This window comes from Lissotriton vulgaris, chromosome 5 (genome assembly GCF_964263255.1).
Source record: "Lissotriton vulgaris chromosome 5, aLisVul1.2, whole genome shotgun sequence".
Lineage (NCBI taxonomy): Eukaryota > Metazoa > Chordata > Amphibia > Caudata > Salamandridae > Lissotriton > Lissotriton vulgaris.
Window position 1 is genome coordinate 73,455,884 of NC_141693.1, and position 23,750 is coordinate 73,479,633.

Below are 23,750 nucleotides of genomic sequence, written 5' to 3' on the forward strand. Positions count from 1 at the left end.
TGCAAGCTTCCCTGGCTCTCAGAACAGATACAGCGCAGGCAATAGTATTGTAAGCGTCCTTTTCATACAGATTAGACACTGACATATATTCTTCAGTTACACACAAAACTACTAGTTTACTGGCCTGACCAGCAATGCTATGGAACGGCCAGTAAAAACATTGAGAAACGATCAAAAGTTGTTATTTTTCAGCCTTTGAAACAAACATTAAAATACAAATACAAGAAGAAAGCACTTTAGAAAGTATTTTAGAAACGTTTATGAGATTCCTGAAAGATTTTAAAAAGCGAACTTGCGGGATAGGCAAAAATAACACAGATGATTTCACAGAAAGTCATCTACACGCTCCAGTTTCTGCACTTACAGATTCTGGAAATATCACCACATGACGCGTAAATTGTGTCAACCCCAGAGGTAAATCACAAGCCGCAGAATAGTCAGTTCTCTGCTCTGAGCCTGTAACATGAACCCGGAAGTCCCAGCGCAGCCAGAGAGGGGCAGACGCACAGACACACCCACTGCACACAGGGAGGGACAGACGCACAGACACGCCACTGCACACAGAGAGGGACAGACGTACAGACACACCCACTGCACACAGAGAGGGACAGACGCACAGACACACCCACTGCACACAGAGAGGGACAGACGCACAGACACACCCACTGCACACAGGGAGGGACAGACGCACAGACACACCCACTGCACACAGGGAGGGACACAGACGCACAGACACACCCACTGCACACAGGGAGGGGCAGAAGCACAGACACACCCACTGCACACAGGGAGGGACAGACGCACAGACAGACCCTCTGCACACAGAGAGGTACAGACGCACAGACACACCCACTGCACACAGAGAGGGACAGGCGCACAGACACACCCACTGCACACAGGGAGGGACACAGACGCACAGACACACCCACTGCACACAGGGAGGGACAGAAGCACAGACACACCCACTACACACAGGGAGGGACAGGCGCACAGACACACCCACTGCACACAGGGAGGGACAGAAGCACAGACACACCCACTACACACAGGGAGGGACAGACGCACAGACACACCCGCTCCATAAAGAGAGAAACGAAACTTACCTTCACTTCCTGCGTTTCTGAATCATGGCGGCAGCAGCTCAGCTCGGGAATCTCCAGGACGAGGCCACGTGTTCCATCTGTTTGGAATATTTCACTGAACCGGTGACTATTGATTGTGGACACAACTTCTGCCGCTCCTGCATCACTCAGATCTGGGAGGGAAGAGATGGAAACTTCCCCTGTCCACAGTGCAGAGCAACATCTGGGAAAAGCCTCCGACCCAACTGGCAGCTGGGGAACATGGTGGAAATGTTAAAAAAGCTTCGTTTGTCCCCCGGAAAGGCGAATATGTGTGGGGAACATCAAGAGAAACTGAGGCTGTTCTGTGCAGAGGATCAGAGGATGATATGTTTGGTGTGCCGGGAGTCCAAGGAGCACAAAACTCACGCAGCAAGTCCTATAGAGGAGGCTGCAGAGGAGCACAAGGTATGTGCGAGGGCATTCAGGGATTGCAAAGTCCCGCTGTGAGCTCCGTTGAGGAACCTGCAGAGGAGCACAAGGGGTGTGGGTGTTCTGGAACGACAAGTGAAGGTCACAGGGTTTGTCTGTGGAAATTCAGGGATCACAAATCCATCTGTCAGCCCCATCAGGGGGGGGCAGCCTGAGAGCGGGAGCTCTGTGTGCAAGTGTTCAGAGGTGACAAGTCATGCAGTGATTGCACCCCATATAGGAAGCTGCAGAAGAGCACAAGGGGTGTGTGGGGGTGTTCAGGATTCACAAGTGAATACATTACTAGAGTTTCTCAACATATGCAATGTCTGGGTGTTCAGGGATCAAAGGCACCCTGCGGGTCCCACATAAATTGTATTGTATTGTATTGAATTGCAATTGCATTTGTATAGCGCTTACTACCTCTGACGAGTCGTCAAAGCGCTTTGTTTAGCCGCAGCACGCTACTCCGGATCCCATAAAGGATTAGTGTTGAATTAGTGTAGTGAAATATGAAAAGTAGTTTGAGTGGTGGGTAGGTTAGTCAGTTATTTGGGCTCAAAGGATAGCGGAGGGATAGAAGAGGGAAAAAGGTTTGCATTTATATAGCGTTTGCTACCCCTGATGGGGTGTTGAAGCGCTTTTTTGACGAGTAGCAAGATTTTGAATCCATAGTAAGAAATTGGGGAAAAAATACATAAAAATACATTTAGTTTGTATGCTCCCAAAGAAAAAAGGAATATAAAAAGTAAACACTCATCAGACGTGAAGAGAGATGAAGTGTAGACGTACGAAGCATCTTTAACTTAGTCGAAAAGGGGCTGATTTGTTGTGTACGAAAAAATAGGAGCAAATCACAATAAGAGTGAGGAAAAAATGGAACAAGTGATGAGAGGAGATGGCCAAGGCGAAGCCAGAAGCCAGAGTGAAGGAGGGAAGTGACGTAAATAATTAATTTACTCTCTTAATTTCTATGCAGGTAAGTACTTAATCAATAATAACTCGGATCGGATGAAAAAAGACAGAGTCCGTGGTGTTAGAGTTTCTAAGGGTTTTATTCCTCATAAAGGAATGGTCGTGACCAAGATATCGGATTCTGAACACCACAGGGGTGTCAGAAGGGATAGTTGAGCGCGCTAACATTTTATTGACAATACATAGCTTATATACTTAGTTCACATCATAAGTAATAGTGCAAGAGGCGTAACAGCTGAGAGAAGACAAGATAACAGTATACACGTGGTACTAGTACGTAATCAAGAGGCGTGAACTAGGCGTGAACCAGAGGTGTGTGCTAGAAACGTCACTGATAGGTGACGCAAGTGGGTGGCACCAAGGGGTGGTGCTAACAGAATTGTTGCAATGTCAGCAGAAATCGGAAGCTTGAATGCGCGCGCAACTGCATGACGTGTGATTGACGGGGTGCAGGGGACTTGACATTTACACTGACGGAAAGAGACAGAAGTCTGGCATGTCAGATCAACTTGTACTTCTATCATATCTGATATCTGATGTTTAGGAACCATACTATCTGGGCGGAAAGGTCTCTAGGGCAGAAGCTATTCTATGCTAACTGTGGATGCGTGTATAAGCGCCTAAGTGTCTGCATGAGAAGCGTGGGGGCACGGGGCCTTCCATGGAAGCATGGTAACAGAGGCTATGAATTACTTGCATTGAGACAGGTCGGCCCTTTGGTTCTGCAGCTGGGGAGGATGTTTACTGAAGCTAGTAGGCAGGAATGCATTTTCGAGGAGCGGAACAGATAACTCGAAGGTTATAGTCAGTCTTGGCAGAAAGCAGGCCGAGCTGAGCGCGAGGGGCCGCGCTGAAAGTAAGTCAGAGTTCACGGGTACAGAGGTAGCCTGGGCAGAGGCTGTCAGAGTCAGGAGCCAGAAAAGAGGCTCGATGGCAGAAATTCAGGGCCTACTCGGCCAGAGCAGGAAAACACGTAAAGTGTACTACAAAAAGACGGTGGCATAGCATACTTAGGAACGGACTATTTAATCCATTCATGGTGGATCTGAAAGAGGACAAGTTAACGTTGGACGCAAATGTATTTGCGTCTTCATAGCTGGCTCAGGAGGGAAATTACATGCACTTTAAGCTGATACATGGAGTCGGTGGGGTACGCGCTAGGGAACATAACATGACCAAAAATTTATATTTCCTCATTCCCTCCTTGTTCCCTACGGACCCTTCATGATATATCGATCCTCATAAATCGATCAGTTTGTTCTTGTAACATCATTTGTTCTTCTTTCTTTCGTTTACGTTTTGAGAGAAAACTGGAATGTTCAATACAAGAGGTGGCACACAGTCCACAAATCGCTGGCCCACACTGCAGGCACAGGCAGCAACTGAATACTAGGACTAGGCCAATGCCTAGGAAGGATAGGATCTTCCATCCCCAAGCTGTTAACGTTGTCCAGAACCAACCGGACCAAGTCCAGGTGCCTGGATTCTGATGTATCTGATTTGCAATTTTATGGAGACGGGTGATAGCTTGATATACAGATGGTGCGTTTTGTGGTATGAAAACACAACAACTTGACCCGATGACCTTACAGGCTCCACCTCTATCTGCCAAGATGACGTCAATAACAAGACGGTTCTGAAGGACAACAACCCGCATGGCGGACTGCTCTTCTGTTAAGTTACCTAAGGCGGAGGCAGTTTCATTTACTACTGCTTCAAGTGTTCTGGTTAATCTACGTATTAATTTACTATTCTGAACAGGTCCTAAAAAGAAAAAGAATCCTTTATTAAAATCGGTGTACTGTTCCCATGCCGTTTCTGTGTAGTCGACAAGTGGGATATCTCTTCTAGGTCTATTCTTTACTAGATTGGTGTTTCTATGGTAGTCAGGTGGAGCTAGGAAAACAGGTGGCAGAAGGAATGCAATGTAACGGGTACCATCCCAATCTGGAGGTAGTCGTATGTATGCGGTATGACCACAAACAAAGTAAGAATGACTAATAGCTTTAAAGGACGATTTTCCATGATCACTGAATTCGACCACAGTAGTGCATTTACTATGACCTAAGTGTACTGAACCTTTCTTCTTGATACATAATTCACCAGTGACTGGCAATACTGACATAATGGGTAGAATTGGCGTGTCTTCTGATTCAACAGTAAGAATCATAAGGCTAATTGTGTAATTACCTAATCCATATACTTCATTTTCTAGATCAGTTCCTATTCTAGTGGAGAGTCCCTCCTTATCTGGGTAACAGACGTTGAGCAGGACTAAGTTCAAGTTTCCCCAAACCCAGCCCCCATCGAAAACAGCAATATCGGGATCTAAGGAATTAATTATTTTAAACCATGCTCCGCAGGAGCCATTGTGAGTGAATGGGTACGGAAAGAGGGGCAGAGCTCCCTTGTAGTTCTGGTAGGGAGGGAGTCGGCCACATATCCAGCAATTTGTAGCATTGTTAGTTTGATGAGAATGGTGTAACATACTAATGAATGTGTTGTTGCGCAGCGCAAGTCTGTAGGAAAGCTCGTGTGGAGGTAACTCACTAAAAGTGTGTTCAGCAGATACATTATAGGCAGATTGTTCACGCTTGAAAATAGGGTAATAGATAGGTAAAACGATGCTGACAACAATAATTAAAATACTCAGAATAAACATGATTAATAGTGTCACTATACAGTGACTACGAAGTGATTTACAGTATGTACGTTTCTTGGCTTCTCTCTCTCTCTCTCTATCTCGATCTAGGGGATACATGTCAGAAACTATTTAACCGATTCACCTAGGGGAGGACTTAAACAATTAAACTGTCTGACTTGCTACATCGGAGTTTCATGCGATAACTTTCTTGAGGAGTTTTTTCTCGTTCAGATTCTGTAAAGTCTTTTGGCTTAACACAGTCTTTGGTGGGGGTGGACGAGTCTCGATCAGGTTTCAGTCCAAAAAATTTCTTCACATGACTCGTGTGAACCCACCCCTTTCTTCCTTCTATTTTCACGGCCGTCCTCGTGGTGAGAAGAACGGTCTTCGGGGACTTCCAGCGGGGCTCCAGCGGACTCTTTCTGTCGAAGTTGCGAACTAGCACAGTGTCGCCAGGACGAACGTCGTGTGGCTTTACATCAGTGTTGTCAGGGAAGGCTGCGGCAACCTGTGAACGACATGATTGGAGTGCAGACATCAAGGAGGCATGGTAATCTGTCAACATATTACAATCAACATCAGTAATCTTTTTCGGTATGGGCGTCCCCCACATATTCGGTGGTCTGCCAAAGACCACCTCGTACGGGGATAGCCCTGATCTTGAATGGGCGACCATTCTTATGTAGAATAGTGCCACTGGCAGGGCGACTATCCAGTCGACCCCTTTCTCCTGACATATTTTGGCAAGGCGAATCTTTAGTGTCTGGTTATGCCTTTCTACAAGGCCTGCGGCTTCGGGATGTCGGACACAATGGAACTTCCACTGGTATCCCAGTAATAGAGAAACTTCTTTCATTAATGCAGATGAGAATGGCTGACCGTTATCTGAATACACGACACGAGGCAAGCCGTATCGTGGGAAGAATTCACGAACCAGCTGCTTGGCAGTGGTCGGAGCAGTGTAATCTGGGACTGGGTATGCTTCGGTCCAGCGGGACAGAGCACAGACAACTACGAGAACATATTTAAATCCTCGACAACGGTCCATCTGGATATAATCCATCTGGAGGACTTCAAAAGGGTGATCGGGAGGATGAAATCCACCTTGCTCTACAGCATGGGTACTCACAAACTTTCTCACAGGGGCCAAATTTACAGTGTGGTTTGCGGCCGAGGGCCGCACCGGTGGGGGCGGGGTCAGTGATAGAGGGGGCGGGCTAGAGTAAAAAAAACTGTGACCATGAGGTTGAACACAGGCCCCTGCAGCAGACGTCTTCGTCCACTGACTCACCAGATCCAGCATACACACATATCTCTCTCTCTCTCGCTCCCTCTCTCTTCCTCTCCCTCCCTCCCTATCTTTCTCTCCCTCTTCCCTCCCTCCCTCTCCCTCCCTCTGTCTCCCTCCCTCTCTGTCTCCCTCCCTCCCGCCCTCCCTGACTCCCTCCCTCTCTCTGTCTCCCTCCCTCTCTCTGTCTCCCTCCCTCCCTCTCTCTCCCTTCTTCCCTGTCTCCCTCCCTCACTGTCTCCCTCCCTGTCTCCCTCCCTCTCTGTCTCCCTCCCTCTCTCTGTCTCCCTCCCTCTGTCTCCCTCCCTCTCTGTCTCCCTCCCTCTCTCCCTCCCTCTCTCTGTCTCACTCCCACTCTCTGTCTCCCTCCTTCTCTGTCTCCCTCCCTCTCTAACTCCCTCCCCCTCTCTGTCTCCCTCCCTCTCTCTGTCTCCCTCCCTCTCTCTGTCTCCCTCCCTCTCTCGGTCTCCCTCCCTCTCGGTCTCCCTCCCTCTCTGTCCCCTCCCTGTCTCCCTCCCTGTCTCCCTCCCTCCCCGTCTCCCTCCCTCTATACCTCCCTCTCTGTCTCCCTTCCTGTCTGTCTCCTTCCCTCTCTGTCTTCCTCCTCCCTTTCTGTCTCCCTCCCTGTCTCCCTCCCTCCCTCTATGTCTCCCTCCCTCTCCCTGTCTCCCTCCCTCCCTCTATGTCTCCCTCCCTCTCTCTGTCTCCCTCCCTTTCTCTGTCTCCCTCCCTTTCTCTGTCCCCCTCCCTCTCTGTCTCCCTCCCTCTCTGTCTCCCTCCCTCCCTGTCTCCCTCCCTCCCCGTCTCCCTCCCTCCATACCTCCCTCTCTGTCTCCCTTCCTCTCTGTCTCCTTCCCTCTCTGTCTCCTCCTTCCCTTTCTGTCTCCCTCCCTGTCTCCCTCCCTCCATGTCTCCCTGTCTCCCTCCCTCCCTCTATGACTCCCTCCCTCTCTCTGTCTCCCTCCCTCTCTCTGGCTCCCTCCCTCCCTCTCTCTCCTTCCCTGTCTCCCTCCCTCCCTTTCTCCTTCCCCCGTCTCCCTCCCTCCATACCTCCCTCCCTGTCTCCCTCCCTCTATACCTCCCTCCCTCCCTGTCTCCCTCCCTCTATACCTCCCTCCCTCCCTGTCTCCCTCCCCGTCTCCCTCCCTTTTTGTCTCCCTCCCTTTCTGTGTCTCCCTCCCTCTCTCTTTCTCCCTCCCTCTCTCTCTTTCTCTTCCTCCCTCCCTTGGTCTCCCTCCCTCCCTTGGTCTCCGTCCCTCCCTCTGTCGCCCTCCCTCTTCCTTTGTCTCCCTCCTTCACACCCTCTGTCTCCCTCCTTCACACCCTCGGTCTTGCTCCTTCTCACCATCTGTCTCCCTCCTTCTCACCCTCTGTCTCCATCCCTCCCTCTGTCTTCATCCCTGTCTCCATCCCTCCCTCTTCCTCCCTCTGTCTCCCTCCCCCTCCCCCTCTCTCTCTGTCTTTCTCTCTCTGTCTTTATCCCTCTGCATCCCTCCGTCTCTCTCTCTCTGTCTCCCTCCCTCCCTCTGTCTCCCTCCCTCCTGCTCTCTGTCTTCCTCCCTCTCTGTCTCCCTCCCTTCCTCCTTTTCCTTCCCTCCCTCCCTCCCTCTCTGTCTCCCTCTCTCTCTGTCTCCCTCTCTCTCGCTGTCTCCCTCCCTCTCTCTTTCTGTCTCCCTCCATCTCTTTGGGTCTCCCTCCCTCTCTCCCTCCCGCTGTCTCCCTACCTCTCTCTCCATCCCTACTTCTGCCTTCCTCCCTCCCCCTTCTCTCCCTCTCTCCCTCCCCTGACTCGCCCTCCCCCTCCCTCCCTCACTCTCCCTCTCTCACTCCCCTGACTCTCTCCCTTCCCTGACTCTCTCCCTCCCTCTCCCTCCTTTGCCCTCCCCTGTCTCTCTCCCTCTCTCACCCTTCCCTCACTCTCCATCCCTCCCTCGCCCTGGCTCTCCCTCCCGCGCCTTGGCTCTCCCTCACTCTCCCTCCAGCCTCGCCCTCCCTCTCTCTGTCTCTCCCTCCCTCGCCCTCCCCTGACTCTCCCTCCCTGTCTCTCCCTCGCCCTCCCCTGACTCTCTTCCTACCTCGCCCTCCCCTGATTCTCCCTCTCTCCCCCTCCCTCACCCTCCCCTGAACCTCTTCCTACCTCGCCCTCCCCTGATTCTCCCTCTCTCCCCCTCCATCGCCCTCCCCTGACTCTCCCTCTCTCCCTCCATCGCCCTCCCCTGACTCTCCCTCTCTCCCTCCATCGCCCTCCCCTGACTCTCCCTCTCTCTCCCTCCATCGCCCTCCCATGACTATCCCTCTCTCTCCCTCCATCGCCCTCCCCTGACTCTCCCTCTCTCCCTCCATCGCCCTCCCCTGACTATCCCTCTCTCTCCCCCTCCCTCTCTCACCCTCCCCTGACTCTCCCTCTCTCTCCCTCCATCGCCCTCCCCTGACTCTCCCTCTCTCTCCCTCCATCGCCCTCCCCTGACTATCCCTCTCTCTCCCTCCATCGCCCTCCCCTGACTCTCCCTCTCTCCCTCCATCGCCCTCCCCTGACTATCCCTCTCTCTCCCCCTCCCTCTCCCTCCCCTGACTTTCCCTCCCGGGAGCCCGCCAAGCCCCAGCAATGCCTTCTTGGGGGGGGGCAAAGGGCAGCAAGGCTGGTAAAATTAAAAATATGCATTTTAGCAACTCTGCAAGTCGCGCTCTGACAGCAATGTAAAGGCTGGTCAGCAGCACACGCACACTCCGGCCACCCACTTTCCCTGTGCCTGTGTCCGGCACCGTGATAAGAAAAAGAGTGTTCAGAGTTGTAGTTGGCAGATTGGCTCCTGTTGCGAAGCAAGTTATTTAAGTAATTCTTTCAAGTGCAGATGTACTTGGCACAACGTTTAACATTTGCTGGTTAAAGACGACATACACTGAAGTTCTTAGCACCCTGCCACCCCCTTGTCAGCCCGGGATGAGACAGCTTGCCTGGCGCGCGCACACCCGCGCCGGGGCATTTCACACGTCTTTAAAGACCATTAACTTTTTAATGAGTCTTTGTTCTGTTTCACCTCTTCTGAAGCCCCTGCAGCTCCACTCTATGGCTGTAATCTCTCAGCCCCCAGAGAGCAGAGCCTCTCCTAGTCCAGGCTACTGCAACCGGTGGTGTTTACTGACACTCGAGAATTAATATTTTTTTTAAACTGGCACATGTCTGTAAGGTCCGCGGGCCGCCAAGGAAGGCTTGCCGGGCCGCCACCGGCCCGCGGGCCGTACTATGAGTACCCCTGCTCTACAGGGACGCTTTTTCCTGGATTGAACTGACAACAGATCATGCAAGTACGCACTTTCTGTTTTGCGGCTGCTCGTAAGTGTTTATTGCTCCAGAGATTTTGTAAACTGTCTAACATCGCTTTCTCTCCTAGGTGTGCTGGGCTATGTGCTGTATTTATCATGACTTGAACCATAGAGTCAGGGAGAAACCATGTAGATTTTCCCTTCGTCATCCAACCTTGATCTATCTGGATCCCTCCTAGTTCAATCCATTTCTTTATTTCTTCTGGAGTAGCGTGTGTCTGAATGTCGATAACATCTAGTGCGGGATCCCTGACTGTCATGCAATTTGTCGGTCCTATTGTCTTTGTCGTATCAGTTGTCTGAGTGTGAGTCAATGCTGTATGTTTTGCTGTCTGGTCTGCCAGGTCGTTACCCTGGGAAACAGAATCTGTGACTTTAGTATGTGCTTTACACTTCATGACGGATATGGCTGAAGGCAGATGTATTGCTTCTAACAGTGCTTGAATGAGGGGACCGTGTTGAATCTTGGCACCATGAGAGGTCAAGAAACCTCGTTCTTGCCACAGCATGCCGAAGTCGTGTACAACTCCGAACGCATAACGGGAATCAGTGTATATGTTGACATTTCTGTTCTTGGCTAGAATACAGGCTCGGGTCAGAGTGATGAGCTCTGCCGCTTGAGCAGACAGTGTATCAATACGATGTGTGTCTTTAACTTCAGTTTCAGTGGTCACTGCATACGCGGCCACTAATTCTCCTGTACTTGTTCTCATACATGAACCATCCACATAAAGTGTCAGGTCTGGATTTGTCAATGGAACATCTGTTAAGTCTCGTCGGGGCTTTGTTACTGCATTAATGATCTCTATGCAATCATGTGGAGCTGGATCTGTCATAATGGTAGGTAACAGTGTTGCTGGGTTCAAGATACTGCAACGTCTGATTTCTATGTGTGGCTGGAATAGTGTCAATTCGTAACCTGTCAGTCGTGCTACAGTCAAGTGTTGAGTTTGGGTTCTGTTTAACAGAACCTCTACAGAGTGTGGAACTTGTACTGTTAACTGATGGCCTAAAACAATTGAATCGCTCTGTCTGATTGCTAACGCTGTTGCTGCTACTGACTTTAAGCACGCAGGGAGTGCCTGGGCTACTGAATCCAATGTACTTGAAAAATAAGCACAAGGCTTATGTGAACCTGCTTGGTTTTGAGTGAGGACAGACAATGCTGTACCATCACGTTCTGTAACAAAAAGTGTAAACGGTTTGCTGTAACATGGTGTCGCTAAAACTGGTGCTTGGCATAATGCTTTCTTTAATTCCTCAAAGGCTTGTGTGTGTTCCTGAGTCCAAGGGAGGACAGTCGAAATCGCTGCCTCCTGTGTCGTTAACTGGATGAGTGGTTTAGCTAGAAATGCATATTGAGGAATCCATTGTCTGCAGTACGAGGTGAGGCCTATGAAGGCCCGCACTTCCTTTTGTGTCTGGGGTCGTGGCATATTTACAATTAACTGAATGCGATCGGGAGTGAGCTGTCTCCCCACTTTGGACAGCAAGTGACCCAGGTATACAACTTGCTGAACACAGAATTGTAGCTTCGAAGGAGACACCTTGTGTCCCTTGTCGGCCAGGAAATGTAAAACTGTCAATGATGCTTGTTCACATTCGGGCTCACTTCGTGCGGTGATCAGTAGATCATCGACGTATTGCAGTAAAGCGGTGTTAACTGGCATTTGAATACAATCTAATTGTCTTTTCAGTGCTTGACTATAGATGCTGGGGCTTTCTGTGAATCCTTGAGGTGCGCGGGAAAATTTGAAACTTCGTCCATTTAAACTGAATCCGAAGAGATATTGGCTCTCCGGATCAATAGGTACACTGAAGAAAGCGTTCTTGAGGTCAATTACAGTAAAGAACGTTGCTTCTGAATCAATGGCAGTCAATAGGGAAGAGATATCGGGGACCACAGGGTACTGTGGTACAATGCATTTGTTCAGTTCTCGAAGATCAATCACCAGCCGATATACTGGCGGTGCATTGGGGTCTGTACGTTTAAGAATTGGAATGATGGGTGAATTACAGATATTGGAGTCGGTCTCTACGACCACTCCCTGGGCAATGAGCTCTTCAATGATTTTCAGTAAAGCCACTACAGCATCGGGTGGTAACTTGTATTGTCTGATTCTGGGTAGAACAACTCCTGTCTTGAGTGTAACACGGTATGGAGTGATATGCATACAACCTACGTCAGCTGGGCCTTTTGCCCATAGGTGATCTGGTACATTTTTCAATCTGACATCAAAATCTCGTAAAACATAATGACCCTTGAAATCCCGTAGAAAGAGTCTAACTCCCTCCGGGGAACAGCATATTATAGCTCCTAGAGCCTTCAGTGTTTTTATTCCTAACAGATTTTCTGGGCATGAGTTCGTAAGTAACAAATCTGTAACTCGTGATAATGGGCCCACAGCCAAAGGTACTGGTTCCGATACTTCATTTACAATAGGCTGTCCTGAAAAACCAAGGGAAACATTCTGTGAGCCTGAGAGGGGTGCCCCTGGAACTTCATTATGACTGATTGTGGTGCGGCTTGCCCCTGTGTCAATTAAAAACTTTGTCTTTTCCCAATACGTGACTGTGTACATAAGGACCTTCTTGATCTACAGGAATTTCAATAAGAGGCAAACCACCTTCCCTCTCTAGGCTGTTTCATGTATATCGGGGGTAATCTGGATATGCAGATTGGGCATACTGGTACATCTGTTGTGAAACTTGCTGAGTCGCGGCAATGGGCTGTGGCTGTGGTACTGCTACTGTCTGTGCTGTATGAGATGGAGCATGCATAGGCTGTGTATTCTGCATTGGCTGTACATTTTGTGAGGTCTGTTGCTGGACCTGATCGTGTCTAGGCGGATGCGGTCTTTCTTTAGTTTTACCTGTTGAGATGTTATGTTTCAGGACTGGGCATTCATGTACATAATGACCTGGCTGTTTACAGTAATTACATGTCCCCTTAACGGGAGCTGTAGTATGACTTGTCTGGGTCCCACCTTTTCTCTGACCGTCGGCTGGGACCGTCTGAGCTACTAACATTTTCATCTTTGTGTCTTTCATACGTTTCTGTTCCTGATCTTGTTCTTCTCTAATTCTGTTCTGATGATATTGTAACATTTGTAACATCTGGGATGGCGTATTTGCCTGCCAAGTACTTTCAACCTTGTACACTCTATTTTTAACTAATGGTAGGGAATTCTCGACTAGTTTTGATACAAAAAGGTGTGGATATGACTCGCTACTTGGTTGTAGGCCACTATTTATAATGAAACATTTCTCGAATCTTGAATAGAAGTCACTAGTATCTTCATCATGTTTCTGTTTACAGGACGAGATGGCGTCCCAATCTTCCTTTCTAGTTGTCAATAATCTTGGCAGGACCTGTACTATTAAACCGGGTAATGCTTTAGTCTTGTCCCCAAGGCCTAACCCTGGGACCCGTTTGCTTTCTTCGTCTTCTATTTCTGCCCATGCTATCTTTGTGTCCCCCACCTCCCATTCTTTTTCCTTTAATTTCTCGTAAATGCCCGTGGGCAACAGTACCTTTAACATTTTCATAATATCATCATACGTGTAATCCCCCATTAACAACATGTCTTTAAGCTCTCTGTGAAAACCTGCAGGGTCTTTATCATGACACGGAACTAGTTTCTTCATTTCTAACAGTTCTAACTTAGTCAGTGGCGTGTGCACATATACACGTTTCAAGGTACGATCCTCACCCATAACTGGGTGCACTTCTCGTAAGGGGTTCTGACTTTCAATGCCACTCAGGCATTGCATGTGATACGTTTTCCTTTCTGGAGGCGGAGCGGGAACATATTCGGAACTTATGAAGGTGTTATATTTATGTCGTTGTTCTAGAATTATTTGTATTAACTTGGTACTGAAACCTCTCCATCTATCCATAAGTAGTGCTTCTAATGTTTCGTGTAAGGGACCTGGATCGGAATGGTGGTTTCTGTACTTGATGAGGAGGTGCTGAATCATGTATACACCTGCTATTTTCTGCTCGTCTGGGGAGAGGTTCAAGAATGTCTGCGCTAATGTATCATCATGATATATGTCTGGATTTTCGGCCCATAACACGGCTGACCGGGCTAGTTCCTGTTCATCCATAGTATTGAGTACATGGTACCCCATTCGGTCTCGAAGCCTTTTATCAGTTTCCTGGAACTGATGTTCAGAAGAATTCGGATTTGTTAAAGCAGAGAGAAAAACTCTCTTGTTTTCCGGACGGATGCCTTTCCTAAGGTAGTTTCCCTTACCTACATACGCTATAGTATCTGTAGTCCTTCCTTGTTCTGCAAGTTCTTCTTCCTCCTCGGAGGAAGCTTTGTCATTCCCTTTCTGGTGTGCCGTTATCACTGCCCTTCTAATTTTCTGGTACATACTGGCTATGCAAGCCCCCCTGTCATGTTTTCCTTCGGCTATATTTTGACCCCACTTGGTTAGTGCATCTAATTCACTCTGATCTGTCTCAGGCCGATCTCGTTCTCTTATTAGACAATTTATGAAAAATCGTAATATCTGTGCTTGAATGTCAACTTTCTGTTTATCCATGGCATCCTTGATACTGTCAGGGTCTTTCCCTGTCTGAACAAACGCATATATTCTATCGAGACGCTCCTTCATTCCTACATAGCATAACAAGATATCAGTGGCAGATCTTAACCGTAGTGATGCCAATATCATTAGATCGTTTTTTCCGGGTACTGGATCATATCTGCAAACTGACATGTTTTCCTTTAATGCGTCAAGGCGGGGAGACTGGAACGTGAGAGGACTCTGCGTGTCCCTGAGATTGAATCTGCGTGTTAATGGCGGGGTCCGAGGACCCGCAGTCGCACCTCCTGAAGCGGATGCTTGGGCATTATCTCCCTGCGGAGTCTGGATCTGAACTTGAATTTGTCGTTTAGTAGGATCAGGTCGGAGTGGTTTCGGCAGGTCAGTTTTTAATGCGGGAAGTGGCGGAGCTGGCGGAACGTGATCTGGGGGCGTAATGCCACCCCCGTCCCTGTCAGTAGGCAGGGCACGAACAGGCAAATTGGTGTAAGCTGGTGCTACATCCTCTAGATAAGAATTTAGGAATATGTCTTTAGTAGTCTTATGCATTACTTTAGTTGGAACTAATGGTGGCGGTAAGTTTTTCGGTATTTCTGATAGGGCCTCAGATGTGCCCTCTGTTGCAAGATACATACCGTTTACAAGATTGTTTCGGGCACGGTCTATTTGTTCTGTTTTTACTCGGATCCCTTCAATAACTAACTCGTTTTCTTGGGCCTTTTCTGATTCTTTAAGTCTGTCTTCTCTACGGAGTGCTTTCTCAGCACGCTTATGTGATTCCTTACGCCAAAATTCTATGGAGTCTTTCTGGGATTGTCTAGCTTTCTTTTTCCATAATGCTTCTTCTACCTTCATGATGCACTCGGCATCCCATGTCCCAGTAACAGGCCATCTGTGTCTTTCGTCTAGGTGCTTGGTGTAATCGGCCCATAAATCTAGATATAATATGGTATCTATGCCATGTTTGTGGTACATAAAGTTACCTGGAGTGTCCCTAGGGGGGATAGGAATTTCTTCCTCCAGTATCCCTTTCCTAGTCCCTATCTGCTTTAACTTGTTGAAAAACGGCATTCTGCTTACTTATTACTGAATACTCAATCCTTACTACTTAATACTGGTTACAACTACTTTATACAAGAAACACAAAAATGCACATTAAACAGTCACATTCATACCACGACATTAATCACATAAGAGACATTTAGAGACGTAGATGACTACCCCCTAAACTGGATGTACTGCTCAACAGTACAGATACACTGGTGTAACAGTGCAGAAATTCGGAATACTAGATATACTGCTAAACAGTACAGATACACTGCCTAAAAACAGTGCAGACCGGACTTGCGTACCCAAACCCGTCTAGATACGACCCAGCAATGGTACTCACCGGGAAGCACGGAAACAGAAGGCCTCGGAAAACTCGACTGGACTCGACTCGGTACTTCGGAAAACTTCGGAAAACTTCGGAAAACCTGGTGGGCCTCTTGACACCTCGGACCTTGCTTCTTTCGGCTAGGCTCTGGTCGGGATCCTCCGCACTCCTCACCGCCTCGTCTGGGCACTGATCGCAGTCTTCGTCACCTCCTTGGGTCAGAGGGAGATGCAGGAAATCCTGCCGGTACGCGTAGGTTCCGTCTAACTGACGGCAGGGGACAGAGCTTGCAATGCGCCAACCGGCGCGTGAGGTGGGGGAGGGGTCCCTATTCGGGCGCCAAAATGACGTAAATAATTAATTTACTCTCTTAATTTCTATGCAGGTAAGTACTTAATCAATAATAACTCAGATCGGATGAAAAAAGACAGAGTCCGTGGTGTTAGAGTTTCTAAGGGTTTTATTCCTCATAAAGGAATGGTCGTGACCAAGATATCGGATTCTGAACACCACAGGGGTGTCAGAAGGGATAGATGAGCGCGCTAACATTTTATTGACAATACATAGCTTATATACTTAATTCACATCATAAGTAATAGTGCAAGAGGCGTAACAGCTGAGAGAAGACAAGATAACAGTATACACGTGGTACTAGTACGTAATCAAGAGGCGTGAACTAGGCGTGAACCAGAGGTGTGTGCTAGAAACGTCACTGATAGGTGACGCAAGTGGGTGGCACCAAGGGGTGGTGCTAACAGAATTGTTGCAATGTCAGCAGAAATCGGAAGCTTGAATGCGCGCGCAGCTGCATGACGTGTGATTGACGGGGTGCAGGGGACTTGACATTTACACTGACGGAAAGAGACAGAAGTCTGGCATGTCAGATCAACTTGTACTTCTATCATATCTGATATCTGATGTTTAGGAACCATACTATCTGGGCGGAAAGGTCTCTAGGGCAGAAGCTATTCTATGCTAACTGTGGATGCGTGTATAAGCGCCTAAGTGTCTGCATGAGAAGCGTGGGGGCACGGGGCCTTCCATGGAAGCATGGTAACAGAGGCTATGAATTACTTGCATTGAGACAGGTCGGACCTTTGGTTCTGCAGCTGGGGAGGATGTTTACTGAAGCTAGTAGGCAGGAATGCATTTTCGAGGAGCGGAACAGATAACTCGAAGGTTATAGTCAGTCTTGGCAGAAAGCAGGCCGAGCTGAGCGCGAGGGGCCGCGCTGAAAGTAAGTCAGAGTTCACGGGTACAGAGGTAGCCTGGGCAGAGGCTGTCAGAGTCAGGAGCCAGAAAAGAGGCTCGATGGCAGAAATTCAGGGCCTACTCGGCCAGAGCAGGAAAACACGTAAAGTGTACTACAAAAAGACGGTGGCATAGCATACTTAGGAACGGACTATTTAATCCATTCATGGTGGATCTGAAAGAGGACAAGTTAACGTTGGACGCAAATGTATTTGCGTCTTCATAGCTGGCTCAGGAGGGAAATTACATGCACTTTAAGCTGATACATGGAGTCGGTGGGGTACGCGCTATGGAACATAACATGACCAAAAATTTATATTTCCTCAGAAGGAGCATTTTTTTAAGTGATTAAAAACAAGCTGTCAGGCTCCATTGGAGCCAGGGGACACACAGGTTCAAATGGACTTCAGTTGAGGGGGTTTGAGTCTGTTCCCTCATGTGTCCTGGGGCTGACCTATTAGGAATTGGGAAAGCGAACATTAGTGCCCCCCTATGGCACTTGCCTCGCAGGGCAGCAGGGCCAGCAGCCCAAGGCTTACCAGGGAGGTGGAGGAGGGAGAGAGACTCCAAGGCTTACCAGGGAGGTGGAGGAGGGAGAGAGACTCCAAGGCTTACCAGGGAGGCGGAGGAGGGAGAGAGACTCCAAGGCTTACCAGGGAGGTGGAGGAGGGAGAGAGACTCCAAGGCTTACCCAGGGAGGTGGAGGAGGGAGAGAGACTCCAAGGCTTACCAGGGAGGTGGAGGAGGGAGAGACTCCAAGGCTTACCCAGGGAGGTGGAGGAGGGAGAGAGACTCCAAGGCTTACCAGGGAGGTGGAGGAGGGAGAGAGACTCCAAGGCTTACCCAGGGAGGTGGAGGAGGGAGAGAGACTCCAAGGCTTACCCAGGGAGGTGGAGGAGGGAGAGAGACTCCAAGGCTTACCAGGGAGGTGGAGGAGGGAGAGAGACTCCTACCAGAGTCTAACCAAACACGACTCAATAAATCAACTGCTCAGACAGTGCTTTGTGTTAGGAAACACACTTTAATCTATATCAACATCTTGTGCTACACAAATGCAGGGTTAATAATACAAAAATAATGTAAATCGTTCTGGGAAAATAAGAAAGCCAGTATCGGTGATCGAGTGATCCAGCCCTGGTCCAAGGCTCTGCAGGAAGAGGCCTGTCCGCTCAGTTTCCTTTCGCCAAACTGTGCCCTTTAGTACGAGAAGATGAAAGGCAGGTCAACAGTCACCCACGTCACTCCCGGGTCACTAGGCCCACGCTGGCACGTTTACGTCCTGGGGGCTTGTGTGAGTGAGTCGCCTCAAGACCCAGATGGGGGCTGCAGTGGACATAAAGCAGGCATGGGGTCGCCACGACCACTTCCAGTCTGACTCTCTCCTTCAAACAAAGCTGACCATGAACCCTTTCAACAGAGAGCTCCTTGCATTTCAAGGGGTGCCCCTCACCTGACCTGGAGAGAACCCCTCAGTGCTCATAGGAAGCCCTGGAGCAGTGACTCAGGATCTCCGTCCACATTAGATGCTGGTTTATGTATTCCCTCAGCACAACTGACTTGGAGACAAGCCCTTCGGAGCTCATAGGAAGCCCTGGAGCAGTGACTCAGGAGCTCAGCCCACATTAGATGCTGGTTTATGTATTCCCTCAGCACAACTGACTTGGAGACAAGCCCTTCGGAGCTCATAGGAAGCCCTGGAGCAGTGACTCAGGAGCTCAGCCCACATTAGATGCTGGTTTATGTATTCCCTCAGCACAACTGACTTGGAGACAGAGGCGCAACTAGAGCCAAATTTCGAGGGGGGGGGCTAAGAATTTTTTTGGGGGGGGCTGAACCTTTAATCAGTAGACAGAGTGGAGCTGCAGGGCCTCCAACAAGGGGTGAAACAGCAAGCCCTAATTAACATTCAAATGGTCATTTAAAGACCTGTGAAATGTTCGGGTGTGGCTGTGTGTGTGCCCGGGATCTGTCTTATCCCGGGCTGCCACATACGACGGGGGGGCTGAAGCCCGGTGAGTCCAATGGGTGTTGCGCGCCTGCTTGGAGACAAGCCCTTCAGAGCTCAGTAGGAAGCCCTGGAGCAGTGACTCAGGAGCTCAGCCACCATTAGATGCTGGTTTGTGTATTCCATCAGCACACCTGACCTGGAGAGAACCTCTCCAGAGCTCAGTAGGAAGTCCTGGAGCAGTGACTCAGGAGCTCAGCCACCATTAGATGCTGGTTTGTGTATTCCATCAGCACACCTGACCTGGAGAGAACCTCTCCAGAGCTCAGTAGGAAGTCCTGGAGCAGTGACTCAGGAGCTCAGCCCACATTAGATGCTGGTTTGTGTATTCCATCAGCACACCTGACCGGGAGAGAACCTCTCCAGAGCTCAGTAGGAAGCCCTGGAGCAGTGACTCAGGATTTCTGTCCACATTAGATGCTGGTGTATCTATTCCCTCAGCACAGTGCTGTGCCTACCTCGAGGGTGTTATTGTGTATCAATCTACAGACACTCAAGCCACACTCTCCTTCCAAGTCTCAGCAGGAAGGATGGATGGAGACAGGAGTATTTTATTCAGAGAATCCTGCAATGGAGATGAAAGGGGAGAGAAGTCTCTCAGCTGTGCATGTCTCAGTCTTTGGTGAGGAACACCCCAGGTGAAGAGAAGGGCAGGTCATGGTCAAAGACTTACCCTTCCCTTCTCAAGAGGCCTCTGTCTCCTACTAACTACATCACCCATGACCTGCTAGAGGAGATACCCGAAGGAATACAAAGGCCGCAGCTGCACTTCTAAGGATAGAGGGTCCCAAGTCATCCCACACAGGGACTCCCATAAGATTCATGAACATCTGAAATAAACACTGTACATCTGGCAGGCTAACCCCGATCTCTATCATTCTTACAGTGGAGATTCAAGATGGCGCCCCCGTCCCTACAGCCAGCCGTGGCGCGCAAACTAGGTCCATTCTACTATGACCACATAGTGTCCAAATCCGCTGGATACAACAAAGAACCCAGAAGACTGGTCAGACATGTCACACTGGCAAGACCAGAAGGCCAAGACATCACTGGGGCAAACCTAATACGCATAAGAAACTGTACCTGGGACGCTGCCCTTTGCATCTGCCTTCACGATTTGCCGCACTCGCTTCGTGGGTGCCGCTGCGCGGTTTGGAATTCGCCGCTTGGAGACTTCAACGTGTGTGCCTGGGGTGAGAGGACTGACTACATCAGGTTTGGAGCGCTGCAGGGACTCGCACTCTCAGGAGTCCCTGCCTGACCCGTGTCACCTGGTCTGCGCCCACTGATAGCCCCGCCCCCTGGACGGCAACCACCTCAAATACCTTTGTTTTCCCTGGCTTTGGGGGGAACCTAATACGCATAAGAAACTGTACCTGGGACGCTGCCCTTTGCATCTGCCTTCACGACTTGCAAAACCCGCTTCGCGGGTGCCGATGCGCGGTTTGGAAATCGCCGCTTGGAGACTTCAGCGTGTGTGCCTGGGGTGAGAGGACTGACTACATCGGGGTTGGAGCGCTGCAGGTACTCGCACTCCCAGGAGTCCCTGCCTGACCCGTGTCACCTGGTCTGCGCCCCCTGATAGCCCCGCCCCCTGGACGGCAACCACCTCAAATACCTTTGTTCTCCCTGGCTTTGCCGGGAACCTAATACGCATAAACTGTACCTGGGACGCTGCCCTTTGCATCTGCCTTCACGACTGGCCGCACCCGCTTCGCAGGGTGCCGCTGCGCGGTTTGGAAATCGCCGCTTCGAGACTTCAGCGTGTGTGCCTGGGGTGAGAGGACTGACTACATCAGGGTTGGAGCGCTGCAGGGACTCGCACTCCCAGGAGTCCCTGCCTGACCCGTGTCACCTGGTCTGCGCCCCCTGATAGCCCCACTTCCTGGTCGCCATTAATCCCTATTTAACAGAACTACCACCACGCTGCGCGGGAGCGCTGGGCGAAGCCCGGGCCCTCTTAGGCCCTCTTAGGCCCTCAGAGACTGGACTGGGCAATCCCTCTTAATTTTTATACTTGGTGTCTACCTATATATGAGTTCAGTGGTTTGCTTGTTGCTTGGGAAGTGACGTTTGGTCAAACGTTATTAGCCACTGTTATTTTCTGGTATTATTATCTTATATTAGTCAAAGACTATGGCCTCCGTTAGAACCAAATGTACTAAAGCTAGTAATAAGGGTGGGGGGAGGGGGAATTATTGGACCCATAGATGCCTATATCACACTGGCAGCTTCAGCTTTAGAGAAAGAGATCGACTTAACAATTCGCCGACTGTCACAAGACCCCGGCTCCAAAAAAGGTCCTCACTTGGCAAAATTGCACTAGCAAAGTCCCCCATCTCTGTCCTGACCCAGGCCCAACCCCAAACTCAGAATCAGACCACAAAGGAGGACACAATCACCTTAGACATTAGTGGAATAAACACTAGTCTGGCCTCCTTTATGGCTTATCCAAATCTAGAAAAGGGGGCAGAAAGAGTATTGAATTGAATAAACCTCCACAACTTGCACAAAAATCACTAGAAAGTACGCCGATCTCCGCCGCTAAGCGTAAACGTGGCGGAGCTCGACAAAAAGAGGTTCTCACAAAGAGACCTAAGATATCCTCTGTGGCCCATAAGGTCAGGCCAAGTAATGGTAATGATAAGGATATCATTAACATTACAACACAAGGAGTATCATTTGCTCACATTGAAGACAGCCCATACCCCGAAACAGTGGACCATGACAACAACAATGTGGGAGACACGGAACTATCTTTAGATAAAATACAACATCTGATTAAGTCCCTTATTCTTCCTTCAGTGGAGCGTTTGAAAAGGATAGGCAGTCAGTTAGATTCCCTCTATGACCTTACTAAGGCAAATACAGTGAGCTCAAGAAACTGACAGTTGGAAAACATCCTCCCCCGGCTATAGGCATTCCAAAAGTACCTGTGGGAAAATATCGCAAAACTGTGTCCAAATTAAATCCAATCGAGAAGGTGAAAAATAAAAACAATGCCCCTGGTAAGCAAAACAAGCAAAGGTGAAAAATAAAAACAATGCCCCTGCTAAGCAAAACAAGACTATCAACAGTTCTAAAACCCCCCAACAAGGCAATAAACCTATCAAAGGTAGTGTAGTTATAACGAATAGTACCACTAAAGATTTGAAGAACAATGATATCATGTTGGATCAGGGAAAAATGGCACAACCCATTGGGCGGAGGCACAAACTTAGAGTTGAACTTCCACGCGAATCCCACCCATTCGTGATTGTTTAGGCCGGGGTTCCAGAGTGACAAAATGATAAGTGGAAACTTTTTATGAACTCAAAAACAAGGTGATGTTCTGGTTATTGAAAAACCGGCCCCTTAGACGAGATCTAGATGGAAAGATCATCCGTGTCAGGAGAGCTAGCTGGATAGGCCCTAACCACAAGAACATAGATGGGGACTGCATTATAGTAAATTTTAGAAACCCCCAAGTTGTGCAGTTTATTAGCAGCTTCCCGAACCAGAATTTTGAAGGTGGGATAGTTTCTTTGGATCTTGGTCACTTCTATTCTCAGTTATCAAAAATGGGGGCCCCTTTTCTTCTACACTAGGGGAGTAATTGATCAAATAGAGAGTATTGGGCTGGAGGTTATCCACAACATTCTCCCCTTCGTACCCAACAATTGGGAAATTTTTATAATGTTCCAACCGTCAATCGTTTTGAAGCGATGTCGGATTTAGGGTGTGTTGATTGACAAAAGGGTAACAATCTATCAGGAATGGGCCATGAAAACCTCAACTTAGAATATGCAATAACCAGTAAAGTATGAATCCAGAGGCTAGGTCTGGGGAGTCTGCATTGATTACTGAGGTCAAAGTAAATGAGAATTCAATTAAAATCAGTATTAATAACTAGTTAAATAAACAAGATATCCCACCCAGAAACTCAATCCTAAAGTTTATGTCCTGGAATATTGCGGGCTTAAGAAATAAAGTAGATTACCCAATTTGGAGAGAACTTCTAGGGACCTTTGATATCATTGGGTTACAAGAAACTTGGGATACTATGAATACCTTAACCATAGATGGTTACTCCTCTTACTACCTCCCAGCCATTTCATCTGCCATGGGGAGGGCAAAGGAGGGTTTAGTCACCTTAATTTCGGCATCTATTCCGGGGATTCACACGCAGATAGTAACGGGTTCACCCTACTGTCTAGCAGTTCAAATTGTTTGTAATGGAGAATGTAATGTTTTAATTGTCAATTTCTATAATTCTTATGATAGAGTAACTCCTACTGAACATTTGTCAACCCTGCAACTCTTTCTGTCTAGGCAAACTGAGGTTCTAAATAACCACTGCTTGGTAATTGTATTAGGAGACTTTAATATCTATGGGTGCCCAGATAAGTGCCTCCTATTTGATAAATTAGGCCCCCAAAATCAAGGGGAGATACATTTTGAGCATACTGCCCAAGGAGCGAGCCTTGAGAATATCCTGGCGAGTAATGGGGTGATGCTACCACAAAGGGAGGAAGTGGAGATCCCAACCTTTGAGAATAACGTCAGTCGCTCAACTATTGATTATATTTTTATAAGTGTTGCCCTGGGGAACTGTGTCTGGGAATACTCTGTATCCAGGACACATTTTAGTGACCATAACCCAGTGACCCTGATCATTACGAACCCGTTTAAAACATCTGAGAATCAACATAAAAGGGTGGATAAGCACGATATCCGACCAACAGATCAGGGACGTAGGATCAGATGGGAAAGGGTGGTTCAGCTGGACTTTATAGATAATCTTTTTAAAACCAGAGGGA

At 48.7% G+C, this 23,750-nt stretch overlaps 1 protein-coding gene across 1 annotated transcript in view; it reads left to right on the top strand.

Annotated features, from left to right (window-relative positions):
* The first annotated feature begins 967 nt into the window (after positions 1 to 967).
* Positions 968 to 23,750, top strand: part of LOC147710222 (E3 ubiquitin-protein ligase TRIM39-like) — a 279,063-nt gene continuing 256,280 nt past the window's right edge. The window contains exon 1 of the mRNA XM_086920901.1: positions 968 to 1,529. Within this exon, the coding sequence (XP_086777027.1) occupies positions 1,128 to 1,529 (402 nt within the window). The 5' untranslated portion in view covers positions 968 to 1,127. The remainder of the gene's footprint in view (positions 1,530 to 23,750) is intronic.